At 35.4% G+C, this 15045-nt stretch overlaps 1 protein-coding gene across 11 annotated transcripts in view; it reads right to left on the reverse strand.

Moving 5' to 3' along the window:
• Nucleotides 1–15045, reverse strand: part of LOC110449431 (calcium-dependent secretion activator 1-like) — a 101271-nt gene that overhangs the window by 28009 nt on the left and 58217 nt on the right. For 5 of the 11 annotated variants that reach the window (XM_021496297.1, XM_021496292.1, XM_021496302.1 and 2 more), the window contains exons 6-17: nt 13261–13372; nt 11462–11598; nt 10799–10865; nt 10237–10345; nt 9746–9940; nt 8304–8440; nt 7600–7787; nt 7180–7281; nt 5960–6023; nt 5318–5441; nt 4803–4811; nt 2838–2843 (exon numbers count right to left, since the gene is read on the reverse strand). In XM_021496297.1, the coding sequence (XP_021351972.1) occupies nt 2838–2843; nt 4803–4811; nt 5318–5441; nt 5960–6023; nt 7180–7281; nt 7600–7787; nt 8304–8440; nt 9746–9940; nt 10237–10345; nt 10799–10865; nt 11462–11598; nt 13261–13372 (1250 nt within the window). The remainder of the gene's footprint in view (nt 1–2837; nt 2844–4802; nt 4812–5317; nt 5442–5959; nt 6024–7179; nt 7282–7599; nt 7788–8303; nt 8441–9745; nt 9941–10236; nt 10346–10798; nt 10866–11461; nt 11599–13260; nt 13373–15045) is intronic. The other 6 variants (XM_021496300.1, XM_021496299.1, XM_021496298.1 and 3 more) reach the window with 5 other exon arrangements.

Raw genomic sequence — 15045 nt, forward strand, 5'->3', positions numbered from 1 at the left:
TACAGAAAGATTCAAATTGACCATACGAACACCAAAATACAAAAGATATGCATTTCCACATATTTATCCATATTAACAATTTGAAAATTTACATTATTGGCTTATAAGGCTTCACATAACTAGGCACTACAAAGGTGAAATGAAACCTGAACACAAATTGTATAAATATAAGGATCTACATGGGATTAAAATTAACTTCTGAATATGGAGATAGAGTTATCCCCCATGTCTGAGTAACACCAATAAGCTTACCTCATTTTCACCACTAGTATGGTATGCAGATAATACAGATACAATCACTTTCATATCTTAACTTTCTCAATCTAATGATAGAATTTCTGGTTCAGGATTTCTACACCAGACTCAATTCATAATAATTGTTATAATAAAAAGTTTTATATAGGGAAGGCACTGCTAAGGAAAAACCATAAGTAAAGCTAAGGAATGTTCAAGAAAATACGGACAGTACATTGTGTCTGGTAAATGTACGTCCACATTACCAAAACAAAGCAAAACAGGTTCAAGGTAGGGTATTGGACAAACTGATTTAGATGTCTCTAAACATAGCTTTACTGAAGCAGGACTTCGTTACACCAAGTGTTATGCTGGAGCCATGAAAATCTTGTTACGATAAACAGAGATTTTTCAAATTGAGAATATCTGAGATTCACCTGTCACAAGACCAGACTTCATCTCAAATAGAAAGAGATATCTGAATTTCAAATAAAGTTTCATTGCATATTTCGATAAGTCAGCCACCTATTGGTTATAGGAGTTGAAAACACTACGAACAAGACTTGGACTGAACTCATTCACACCTGAACATTCGTAATGAACTATTCCAACTATTGAATTGGAAGAGTTCAAATGTGTCTTCAGGGGTGAATGAGTTAAACCTCAGACTCTGGCCGTATGATCTTCAGACAGATGCTCAACCAAGTAAAGTTCAGATTTTCCACATTCTTCATAGTATGACAGTTGCGATCATCTACTAGATGAAACTCAGAACAAAGCTTCACTAAATGAATATATTTAATCAAATTTAAATAGCACATTAAAAAATCAATAACAGTTTTGAGCATAAAAACAACAACCAAATCAGTATAAAAGAGTAAGGCGTCAACACAACAGACATCGACACAACAGACACAGAATGAGATACTAGACAAACATGTCAAAGCTGTGAAGAACGTAATTACTGTGTAACACGCATTGTAAAATTATACAAAATCTAAACTATTGTGATAAGAAATTACAGTGTAAGTTATTGCATACAGCTTTCTGTATTTTTTTCATTCCGTAATATTGATCTACAAATTGTAACAAATCGCACAGTTGTGCGGAGAGAAGCGCACGACGGGGCGAACAATTGTTAAATCGCACAGTTGTGCGTAGAGAAGCGCACAACGGGGTGAACAATTGTTAAATCGCACAGTTGTGCATAGCTTCAAGACTTTGTTCCCTCATAAGGATTCTTTGCAAATGTTCACACCTTTAGTGTAGCATAAAATTGCTAAATATGTCACTATTTTATCAAAAAGAACTAAAATGTGCTTGAATTGTTCTACTGTGAACTAAGGTTATAGGGAACATCTTACAGGCCTTCTGTTGAAAGAAATTTCACATATGTAAATATTTTTTAATACATTTGAAAAAAAAAAGGATAATGGCAATTACTATAAAACTTTAATCATGCAGTTTGACTAATCCTAATTGACTAATCCTAGATTTTCCAATGACATATTGTTTTCAGCTATTCTACACATTCCGCGGCAATCCAATAGGTGCTGTACAGTTGTTAATATATGTGAAAGTATAATGTTCGCAAAACTTGTGAAGATACTGGAATTGACATTTTTTCTGGCAGATCATCAAAGATGTTGTGACCTGGTTATTTATAAGCTTTTGTGTCATAAACAATTAATTAACAAAGCAGAGTATTGCAAGGCAATACATAGTCCACCACCGGTAAGTATTTCTATATTTAACAAACAGTACACTTATGTCAGGAAGCATAGGTCATAGTGAGGATATGGTAACCTACTTCTTGTACTTCGCCATCCCAAGATGTCCTTGTACACCAAATTTGGTTACTCTAGGTGAAATAGTTCAGAAGATATGCCTCAGACAAACTTTTTCAAAAGTTAAGGTAAAAGGTCAAGTCATAGGTCACAGTGACCTAATTATTGCACTCTGCACTCCTTCATCCTAAGATGTCCTTGTACACCAAAACTGGTTACTCCAGGTGAAATAGTATAGAAGATATGCCCTGGACAAACTCTTTCAAAAGTACAGGTCAAAGGTCAAAGCATAGGTCACAGTGAGGTCATAGTGACCTTCTTCTTGCACTCTGCACTCCGCCATCCCAAGATGTTCTTGAACACCAAATTTAGTAACTCCAGGTGAAATAGTATAGACAGTATGTTCTGTACAAACTACTTGGACGGAAGGACGGAAGGAAGGAAGGATGGATGGAGAGCANGCCCCCCCCCCCCCCCCCCCTCCCCGGAACTGGAGGGGGAATAATAACACATTTTTTAGTCAACAAACATTGTTATTTCTAGTCTTGCAAGTCATGTAAATTTCACAAGATACTGTATCATTGTTTTGCATCGGACTATTGGTGCAGAAATTCCAGAATATGGAACAATATTAAGAGGGTTTAACTGCAGCAATGACAGGTAAAACCCCACTGTCATCCAGTTCTGTACACAAAGCCGCAAACTTTCCTTTCCAAAGAATCAACAACCATACAGCAAACAAAATGATCAGCATCAACAAATTAAAGTTGAGGTAGGTTGGATTGTCTAAATTTGTCTTACAAATGATCTACTTACCTGATCCTAAGGAGTAAGAAAATATTCAAAGTAAATACAGTCAGTTAACGAGAATAGAAATAGGTAATAAAGAGATGAACAATTAAATAACAAAGGTGAGATTAGGTAGGTTTACAGTGATTACTTAAGTTATATAATTTGTACAGATGTTCACTAAAGCTGCTTTTTTGTGTGAAATAAGAGTTAACCATATGACAACTAAAGATGGAAAATCTTGAAATCACAAATTTTTATTTATTTATATCATTTTTGAATTTGAATAAAAACAAAGTAAGAAATCCACACTATATACATTAATTGTAAGGCCAAAAAATAAAAATTACTTGGTTCTCAGGCCTTTATTAACCTCGTGTACAATGGCGCTCATTTCGATACAAATAAGGAATGGGGGGGTCTATGATTCTTCTCTGGAACATTGTGGGGGGATTTTCAGAGGCTTGCTCCATGACGGATCTCTAAACAACTATAAAAACCAGTAACATCGATCTGGGAACGTGGTCGTCCCAGATAAACTCTGTTCTGCTTAAGTATCTGTGTGTGTTGGGCGACAAAAAACGAACACATTTGACAGGGTAATGCCCACAATGAACGTTTTACAAACAACACAATAAAAATAAATCACCCTCATCTCATTGTTGCCATGTAAAATGAAAAAAAAAAAGACCTCCATGCCTCATCTCTTTTGAAAAAAAATGGCCTGAGAACCAAGTAATTAATTTTGTTTGGCCTAAAGTCCATACATAATATGTGATGAAAAACCCCCTGCATAATTCTTAATAGTATGACAGTAAAACTGTGTATTTTCTTAAGTCAAGTTCATTTGTTAACCAAATAATTTTTCTGTGACTTATTATTAGTTCAAGGAATATGGCAGTGTGATTGAAGAAGAGGGTATTTTTTTTTCTCCCAAAGTGGATGACAGTGTAATCATTTTGTGTAAGGTAAGTATCGAGAGTTTGCACCTTGACAAAGGGGTGGAATACATATATTATTCTCACTCTCAGTTTTACCTCTTCATTTATACAATACATACTTATTAATTACAGTAAAACACAGCTAACAAACAGGCATTTATTTGGAGTCAATGAATTGGATAAAATTATCATTATTACTCATAAGACTTAAATATACAATTATGGGTACAACACTAATTGTTGCTTATGGGGAAAAACTCAATCGTGTTGTCAAATAAAATTACTATGTGCGAAAAAGAAAAAAGTAAATATCCTATATCAAATTTTCAAAATGTATTCAGGAATTTTTATCACTAAATTAATCTTATACTTATTGACATTTAATGAGCTTTAACTAATGACGACAAACTTTAAATATAAAGAAAATATGAATCAATAGATACTTAATATACGAAATGTAAAATATGAATCAATAGATACTTAATATACGAAACGTAAAGTTTTTGAACGTCTACCTATCGTGCATCAACCCTAGCGGATCTCAGGCCTGCATTGAGGAAGGAGACAGGAAACCATCTCCAGAGACTAATACTACTGGCCACTTGTCTGGCAGTTTTACTTATCTATTCCAAATTATAAAGCTATCCTATCTACTTTGAACTGTGATCTACAACCTAAATCTAGTAAATAACTACACTGAAGATTTACAAATTAACATAATGACATTTTTAATTTTTACGCATCCCTTGCAAAAAGTTAGACCATGACATTCCCACGATGTGTATTTTTCCAGAGTTACAGAATCTAGGTAAAATAATAAATGTATTTTTTTCCTCACTTTTAGCAATGCTAGCTACATTGTATAAAACCTCATGCCTATAGCTAAACTACTAGACACCGGTAAGAAATAAATACAAATACAGTAAGAGCTGTCTATAGAATTACAACGGTGAAATAGAACCACTACATGCAGAAAGAATCAGTGCTAGTAAAAATCTATTGTAAACAAAAAATTACAATGACATAACTACTATCACAAGTTTAAATTCACCTTTTCTTCCTGAATAAGCATTAATTTAACGAGTAAGAAAAATTCTTGATATAATTTACTAACAAATAAATATGAATAATATTTCTTCTATAAATACTTTATAATACATATTAAAATAGAAAACAATTATATAAAACTATTCATTTAGAAATTGGAATTGGAATTATGGACTTACAAAATGGAAATTTAAGTTTGTATTTTAAAATTCTTCTTCATTGGTGCAAATCACAAACAAATATCTATAAAGAAGGCATTATTTATTTTAAAATACACAGTTTTGTTTTCATAACCAGTTAAGCATGACCAGTGTAAATATCAGAAATTATCAAAAAGTTGATGTCATTGCTTTGGTGCATGAAGACCAAGCCCACAAGCTTTCCAATGCTGTCAGAACATTCTGCTTCAAGAGATTTGCAGGCCATAATTCCGAGTATATGGTTATAAGGTATGCATTTCAATATACAGAGCCGTTCAACTTCGTCCAATCAGTAGGCTACAGGTTGTAAGACACATACCTTCGATCTTTGCATATTCGGATATTCTCGTGTAGTTTACCAGGGCGGCATTCTCAAGGCAGAGCTTGATCACGTTCCGCACTTCTTCTGGTGGCACTGGCGTAACAATGTCCTTCATCAGAACCTACGGACAATAGACAGGCTACAAATCATGTCATACAAATCAAAACGGAAACTTGTGAAAAAAATCCAGTTTGATGTATTTATCCGAAAAATATCACTCTTATGATATGAACATAAAAGAATTACTGTTTTTGTAACGATGTTGGTCCCGTCAGTTTTGATGCATAGGTGGACCTACTACAGTAGGAAATCTAGCATTAATGGAATTAACTTTCTCAAATTTATACTACCCAATCTGAAATAAACTTTAGAAAAGTTTAACTTTCAAAGTCTACTACAATATAATTCTAGAAAAACCTTCAGAACTAAAACCATTCTGTTGTGATTTTCCTGTTGGTGTCTGCTACTCAAATTTGCTACACCTTTTTAACTTCACTGCAGAACTTTTCTCTGTACGGCAGTGTTAATGAGATGTATTTCATGAAAAACAACCTGATACTATTTAGTCCCGATCAAAGACTGGAAACAATACCATACCAAAAGGAATGTTGATGAGTTCTAAACATGGCGATAGTTTACCCTTTCTAGGAGAGACAGTGTTGCCTTCAGTGCTCCCTCTGGTCTGCCGAATGGAAAGCAGTACCTGAAATGGAAAGTGTGGTATGTTGAGAAACAAGTCAGAATCACAGAAAATGTTTGAGTGTTTTAAGTGTTTGAGATTTGCAAAGAAAACATGATAAGTAATGTGTGGGTCAAGACCAATTTATATATAAAAAAAAAAAAACGAGTTAGGATTTACCATCTCCTTACACAAGTTGAATTGATTCAACTATCCAAGCTATAGTGAAACCCCTCTTTGCCGAAACCTGAGTAATCTTGTTATACTATCCTGCTACAGTGAAACCCCTCCAATCTGAACCCTGAATAATCAAGTTCTAAAATCCTGCTGCAGTGAAACCCCCTCTAATCTGACCCCTGAGTTATCAAGTTCTTCTATAGTGAAACCTCTCTAAACTGAACACAGAGTAATCAAGTTATACAATCCTGCTACAGTGAAACCCCTCTAATCTGACCCCTGAGTTATCAAGTTCTTCTATAGTGAAACCTCTCTAAACTGAACCCAGAGTAATCAGTTATACAATCCTGCTACAGCGAAACCCCTCTAATCTGACCCCTGAGTTATCAAGTTATACAATCCTGCTACAGTAAAACATGTCCAATCTGACCCCTGAGAAATCAAGTTCTACTATAGTAAAACATCTCTTAAATGAACCCTGCAGAGTAATCAAGTTCTACTATTCATGCTACATCAAAACCTCTCTAATCTGTCCCATGAGATCATTTTAATCATTTTATTGTCAAAGGGTTTCTGTACCAACTGCAAACAGTTTTCTCTAGTTGAAGTTTTGATGTGTAGAAAGCTGTTTCTCTAGTTGAAGTTTTGATGTAGAAAGATGTTTCTCTAGTTGAAGTTTTGATATGTAGAAAGATGTTTCTCTAGTTGAAGTTTTGATATGTAGAAAGATGTTTCTCTAGTTGAAGTTTTGATATGTAGAAAGATGTTTCTCTAGTTGAAGTTTTGATATGTAGAAAGATGTTTCTCTAGTTGAAGTTTTGATTGAAGTTTTGATGTGTAGAAAGATGTTTCTATAGTTGAAGTTTTGATGCATAAAAATGTTTTGAAGAGAACATGTTGTTTGCATTATAGATACGGTAAGTAAAAATTAATGTCCAAACAAGAAAAACAGCATCCTAACTTTAGCCGAATCTTGTTTAGTTAGTTGTTTGTTGTAAGTTACCGGAAGTGAGTGATCTGATTTTCCAGCAATATTTTCAGCCTCTCTTTGATCTCATCAAACTTGGACTTTTCTCTCAACAGCACAGTGCCTATTCCATCAGGTCTGAAAGTACACACAGCATCATATACGTTAATGAATCAGTATCATTTGTGCTAACATGATTCAAGGAGATCATTTGCTTCTTTAACAACATACAAAGTATATGATCTAGATGTCACAAAATGTCTCGGAGGAATAAGGTACAAGGCGCTCAAAGTTTCTCATTCATTTAAACGAATGTCCAGTAAAATTGACCAAACACACCAACGAAGAGGCCAATAGCCTAAATTACTCAGAAAGTTTTTAATACTTTAACAAAATATATTTATACAAGCTGAAAATACACCAAACGTAAACGAAGGGAGGGAGAAACTAGTTTACCTATTTCCATGGACGTGTGAGGCACAGAAAGCGAAGCTGTAGTGTATGAGAGTGGGGTCAATCATCACACCTTGCTCCGCCCTCTCCAACAGGTCGCTCAGGTAACACAGGTGTCGATGACAGCCGCGGACACCGTACCTGGCACAGTACTCATCCAGCACGAACACCTGGCCGGGACTGAACCAGCCCTGTGGGTCAAAGGTCAAACCCGTAAATAAGGAGTCTTGTATTGCAATTGGTATTTTGAATTGTAAAAAAATTCAGCAACAATCTGTTTAAGAATATATATTTACACTTCTCCCTTCTTCAGCTAACGCGCACCATAGAATATAATCGTTGCCAACTGCGTTCAAACTACAGTATGCGCCGTCAAAATAAATGTCATTCCTTATAGAAAGAAGTTTCATACAAAGTTAGTTCCAAAAGTGAAATTATTCTAGAGAAAAAGGTTATTCTGAACTTTGACAGACAGTTAGGTGAGTGCTGGTTGAAAGGAGGAAGGTTGGGGTGGATCTGGACTAGTGAAATAACAAGAAGTCGTTTGCTGTGGATTTTCTTTTCTGTTCATGATCTGTTTATTGTTTGTTCATGAGTTATAGAACCTAGCACATCAGGAAAATGGTCAGTGTAGCTAGTATAAAATGTAGAGAAAGAAATATCAGAGGAAGAGGTAAGTGATCAATTGAAAGAGAAGAAAGTGTTACCAGGCAGGTGTAGGCATCGTTGAGTCTATAGTCTAGGGTGAGGACCTGAAGAGTTGTGAACAACTCGTGGTGGTCAAAGATACAAGGGTTAGCCTGCACAAACTCGTCCAGGCCGTGCTTTCTGGCACGGTCAGCATCTGTAAAGGTCAAAGCAAGGCCGTTACATACAATATTACAAGGTCATAGACATCAAGGTCATTCTAAACAGTACAAATTCAGTAAGTTTCTAATCAACATAACGGTACAGTGTATCCATCAGTAACATATATCCCAGAACATTTTTCAGAAACCAAAATTTGGTAAATTTTTCATCATTTCAACATACACACACAAAATATTCTTTTAAAAGTTTGTACCATATCAAAATCAACTCAAATTAGGTTGGAAGAAAGAAAGGCAAGTTTTCTGAACAATTTCACAAAAAGCACTATAAATCAAAAATCTAAAGGCAAGCCTTTACAATCAAGGATTTAAAGTTTATTTATTTTATTACAGATTCATTAACATTGTGTTATAACAAAGCAATAAAAAGATACAATCTTGGAAGTTTAAGGAAGAGAGATATTTAACTCAATCACAGAAGCTTTGTACGTAGGTCAGTAGATTTCGCTTAATATCATTTCTCATTTGTCAGAGGGAAACATGATATTAAACAGAACGTGACATAAAGAGAAAACATGTATTCTGACCTTTTCAGCTGTCAAAACCCGTAAGTGCCCACATTTAAATGTCCAAGTCATATGGTTTTCTGAAGTTTGTTTTGTAAAAAAATGTTTAACTGACACAGCTTTTTTCTTAAAATTTATTAAATTTATTTGATCATGTTCACAGAAACCATCTGAGCAGCAATTAAAGATGAGACTAACACATGCATTTCAATACACAAGTTATTTAGTTCTAACACAGATATATCAGACTTGAAACTGGTTGTCATACCGACAGGTGGACCTTACAATTAGGTGGGGTCGAGTTATTGTTAGGCAGTAGCAAATTTGTGAAAAAGACACTGTTAGGTCATGTCGTTGTTTATATAACACATCCAGGTGTGACACATGCAGATCCCAGGGACATAAACCATTGATTCTTACCAACATTTACCTCTGATTTATTGCGACAGTGGCAAAAATGAAGTGATATTTAGCGAAATTGACATAAAAACAAGTGATCATAGCAAAACTAAATTACATAGATTATATAGCAAAGGAAAAACAGTGCATCCAGAAAACAAGATAATAACCAAAAATTGACATTAAGCAATATGATATTATTGCACGATATTAAGTGAAATACTGTATTTAAGTTTACCAAATAAAAAACATATTCAAAATTATATGTAGTTTTTAAAATCATAGAATTAATTTGAAACCATCATATTTGAATAAATTTTGTTTTTTTAAATCTTTTAAAACTCCCCCCTCCCTGCTTTGTGCTGGATGACTAACCCCCCTGCATACGAGAAATCTGTGTGTTTGAGATCTTGTTGGTCTGTACAACAGGCGGTACAGGTTTGTGCGTCTGTCCGGTGGCCCGGTACACAGCCTGTACCCAGAGTGTCCGCTCATTTTCATCCTCTGCGGCAAATGTCACATTGTCCCCCTCCTTTACTGTGTTGAAGAAGTATCTCCCGCCTTCAACATCTGTCAAAAAGGTTGAAGTTGGAGCACATGTATCACATATATAGTCACACAATTCTTTGTCATGATCAACAAATATGTTCATGTCACAAAAGGTTTAGAATGAAATCACACCGATGTTTTTGGAATTTTATACAATTTTCCGGCAGTTTGACTGCAGATCACTAAACTCCCCTAAACACTTATTTATTGCGATTGTGTTTAAATCAGACAATTTGTGAGCATCAATTTTTCGATGGGAATAATAACAGATATGTATATATCTTTCAAAGTGTTGGAATGAACTGAATTAGTCATACCTTGGAGGGGTTCACAGTAGTCGACTGTAAATCCGTCGAGCTGCATCATCTCTGTGGGGTCTGGCTTTTTCTCCCGGTAACTACACATAGCAAATGTATACTGGGATACCTGTGAAAACATGTGCCAAAACATTGGTGTAAAACTTAAAACTTTCCTCCAAGATGTACTCGAAACAAAGACCAAGGCCCGTGTTCATGAAATCGTTCTCATGCTCAAGCATGGATTCTGTGCTCAAGCCAGCTTTCTTGTAACTCACCTTTATCATGTCAACCATCAAAAAGTCTAATTAAAATATTGAAAACAGTTTTCGGCTATAAGTCTCTTCAATTTTTGTCCAAAACTTTAACAAAATAAGATTTTTAAAATAATTTATAACTTGAACAAGAAATTAGGCTTGTGCCCAAAATCCATGCTTGAGCATGAGAATGGTGTCATGAATACGGACCCAATACTTCATACCTTTTCCTTTAACTGATAATCAAGAAGTTTTTAAATAGCATGAAAGGTTATAGTAGTTCACTACCTCCTATGGAGCCAAACTAAGCGTGTTCTATATTTTACCTGTACAAGAACAAAATATCTCTTCTTCCATTTCTTCCAGACAGTCTTTCCCACAGCATATAAATACCTACACAGAATAAAAACAGTTATAGTTTGTAATAATTTAAAACAAGATGATTAAAGGAACTGCGTCGTTCAAATGTTAATATGTCACATCTGAAGTTTAGAATTTCAAAGCAGGTCAAGTTCAAATGCATAAAACAAACTTGATAGCAAGCACACAAACTACAGGCTAAATATCACTATCCTTTACCGTATGGATTTTTGTTGGAAGATTTTAATTCTTTACTCAATATAATTCCAATGAAATAATTTATATATCCCCCTGATATATGGCATGGTAATTATATAGTGTTACCAGTCCACTAATTGTATAGCCAATTAATAGTTAGCTTCATTCAAGGAAATGACATAGAGTAGATTTCTTAGTAAAATGAGTTAAATGTTTTCTTTCATAGTGAATTTTTAAACATTTTTTTTCACCATTTGTTTGGTCAACAGTTTTCAACCATATTCTGTCTGACAACAAGTTATTCAAAATACTGACGAAGCTGTACCCAGTATTTTTTATCTCAGAAAACATGTTCTATTTATTTATTGTATTCTATCAGTCCACATATACTGCATGCCTCATTTACCACGATCTTCTAGGTTGTCACTTACCCACAATGCTTCATGTTCTGCGGTTTGTCCATCCTGACAGCGATTTTGATCTTGAGATCATCGGGACAGTTCTTGTTTGTCTGCATGCGGTACCATTCCGCCATGCGTCCACTATTGGCTGTTGGCCGGATTACAACCTGAGGATTAGCAGATTACAATCTATGGATTAACAGATTACAACCTTAGGATTAGCAGATTACAATCTATGGATTAACAGATTACAACCTGAGGATTAGCAGATTACAATCTATGGATTAACAGATTACAACCTGTGGATTAGCAGATTACAATCTATGGATTAACAGATTACAATCTATGGATTAACAGATTACGACATGTGGATTAGCAGATTACAATCTATGGATTAACATGTTACAACCTGTGGATCAACAGATTGCAACCTGTGGATTAGCGGACATGTGGATTAACAGATTACAACCTGTGGAATAACAGATTACGACCTGTAGATGAACAGATTATGACCTGTGAATTAACAAAGTAGAATTTGTATATTTTTGTTTTTCATCAAAGATCGATCTTAGTCTGCCCTTTGGTTTTACAAAAAGAACAGTTTCAGAAACTAAGGGTTAAATTTAGTAATAAGTCCATTTTCAAGCTGTGAATGTTTAGCTCAAAGATGTAAATAGCTCATCAACAGGACCCCAAGTCTGTAGGTGTTGGTGGATATTCTTAACAGGCTTCATGCTCAGCGGTTCAGTGACTAAGTCCTGCATCAGGCAAATTACAGTAAATTTCCTTTATCAAAACAAGATTTGTTTTAACAAGATCAGTTGGATGACGAGGTTAATGGTGAATCCACTACCAAATACCTGTCAATGTTTGAAGGAGCCCATCATTCTTTTTCAGTAATGAAGGTGGATGAACCAGACAACTGTTAGTGCACGGCTTACTGTACATAGTGTTTCCATTGTGAGGAGGGAAATTCAGTATTGACAAATATTGATTTTTCAGCTGAATGGTGATAATTTCACTCCACAACAACTTTATTGGGATACAGTAACTTGGAGTATGAACTAGGTGATATGTTACCATAGAGTATACCTGTGATTTGTGTTGGAATTTCTCATGTTGGTATATGCTAGAATATAAATTCTACCTGAATGTGCTAGAGAAAAAACTCCCTAAGGTGATATGCTACCATGCACATTATACCTTTGTTTTATGCTGGGAGTTACCTCCCTTATTCCTCTATGCTACTTTACTAATTATCTGTGATCTGTGTTAGAGTTATCTTCCTTCAGGTTATTTGATTCCATACAAATCATACCTCTGATCGAAGAATTATTTCACTTATTGTTACATGGTACTTCAGGTATTCAAATATGATTTGTGTTGGAGTTATTTCCCCTTTTTAAAAATATCTCCATCATGTGTAATAAATCAGAATGACTGATGTGTTATCATAGCATTGATGGTTGGATTTTACACGTTTTTAAGGTCGAATGAGTGTATTGATAAACGGAAATAGGAAGTACATCCCTAGTTGAAAATCCAATGTAGGGAGACAGTATTACATTTTCCACATATTTTAATGAGTCTAGAGTTGTGATGAATATTGTATGTTTATAAAATTCTGACAACCTTTTTTTTTTTTTGTGGCAGAAATTTTTCTTTTCTCCAAAGCAATATAAACACAAAATTTGAAGAAATTCTACAGAGAAATGGTGACACAAACCTATTACTTTAAGTATAGAACTCTTTTGAAAAAGAAATGGAATTCACAATAAGGTAGCATACACATCCTTAAACAGATCGTCCATAAAGGTAAGACCTTGTACCTTGCCGAGCTCCTTGTCCTCCAGACTGAGCATGCCCGAGCTCTCCGTGTACAGCTTCACTTTCACAATGGGCAGAGGATGGGTCGTCGTAAAGTCTCCCTGGGTGTCCCAACTAAAAGATATGTAATTGCCCAATTCAAATATTGTTCTGTACAAACTGATCAATATTTTATACAAAATTTAGTGGATTTTAAAACAAATTATCATGCAATACTGATTATCTCAAATAAAATGTCTAAGTTCAATACTTCTGTTTGCAATTGTGTATGTACAGAACAGCAGGATATTCCTATTTGGAGCACTTTCTCACAGAGAAAGCAAAAACATATTGTTGTAGAGTGATTTTTAATTTGGATCTCGGCTTTGGTGATATAATGTAATTTTCAAGTTGGTTTTCTCATAAAGATGTAGGGTATAGAATTATATATTTTTTGTACTTTTTAAAACTTGCTGGCTCTGTGCCTTCTGTTTGAGGTTCTAAAGTATCCCTGATATTGCCTTTGAATAAAGATCAGTGTTACTCTAAAGAACAAAAGGCCCATGGGCCTAAATGGTCATCCTGACTACAAAGTCTGAGCATGGAGAATGGTCACTTTTCAACTTTCAATGAAATATTCTAAGAATTTGTTTTCCATGATGGTACTTTTGGTCAGCAGTGGGTAACTATTTGTCAGTAAAGCTATCAGAAAGCATTTAAACTTAAATTTGAATAGATTTCTCCTTTTAAGGCCCCGTCCCGCTGACAACGGTGGTTAAACCTGCCTCATTTATATAAGAAATGATTGTTTCTAAATGAACAAAATTGTTTCTAAATTTCATACTGAAATTGTTGTAATCTACTTTTGGCATTAACAAGTAGTGTTTAAAAGCAGGATTTTAGGTAATTTCCTTCCTTGAGGGGCCGCCCTCTCTATCCCCCAGGTGTCGAACCAGCCTCATTTATTCAAGAAACGATTGTCCTCCCCCTCCTCCCCCCCACCCTAATGATATTTCAGACCATATTTGGTTGCAATATCCATTTAGGCATTAAGGAAGAGTAGCAGTATAAAGCAAATTTAAAGTCAAGTTCCACTTTCGAGGCCCCGAAACATCCCCAACAATTTTTAGCTCAATGGCATCAGTGGAACTGAAGAAGTTTAAAAAGTGTTTTTCATGATTTTTCAAGATAGGTTTAGAAGCCTCAGTCTGACCCTTTGTGACCTCTCACCTTGGTTTAGAAGCCTCAGCCTGACCCTTTGTGACCTCTAACCATGGTTTAGAAGCCTCAGCCTGACCCTTTGTGACCTCTAACCTTGGTTTAGAAGCCTCAGTCTGACCCTTTGTGACCTCTAACCTTGGTTTACAAACCTCAACCTAACCCTTTGTGACCTCTTACCTAAGTTGAGAAGCCACAGCCTGACCCTTTGTGACCTCCAACCTTGGTTTAGTAGCCTCAGTCTGATCCTTTGTGACCTCTTACCTTGGTTAAGAAGCCTCAGTCTGACCTTTTGTGACCTCTTACCTTGGTTTAGAAGCCTCAACCTAACCCTTTGTGACCTCTTACCTAGGTTTAGAAGCCTCAACATAACCCTTTGTGACCTCTAACCTTGGTTTAGAAGCCTCAGCCTGATCCTTTGTGACCTCTTACCTTGGTTAAGGAGCTTCAGTCTGACCTTTTGTGACCTCTAACCTTGGTTTAGAAGCCTCAACATAAGCCTTTGTGACCTCTTACCTAGGTTAAGAAGCCTCAACCTAACCCTTTGTGACCTCTAACCTTCATTCAGAAGCCTCAGCCTGATCCTTTGT

Source organism: Mizuhopecten yessoensis, unplaced genomic scaffold (assembly GCF_002113885.1).
Source record: "Mizuhopecten yessoensis strain PY_sf001 unplaced genomic scaffold, ASM211388v2 scaffold4611, whole genome shotgun sequence".
NCBI classification, from domain to species: domain Eukaryota; kingdom Metazoa; phylum Mollusca; class Bivalvia; order Pectinida; family Pectinidae; genus Mizuhopecten; species Mizuhopecten yessoensis.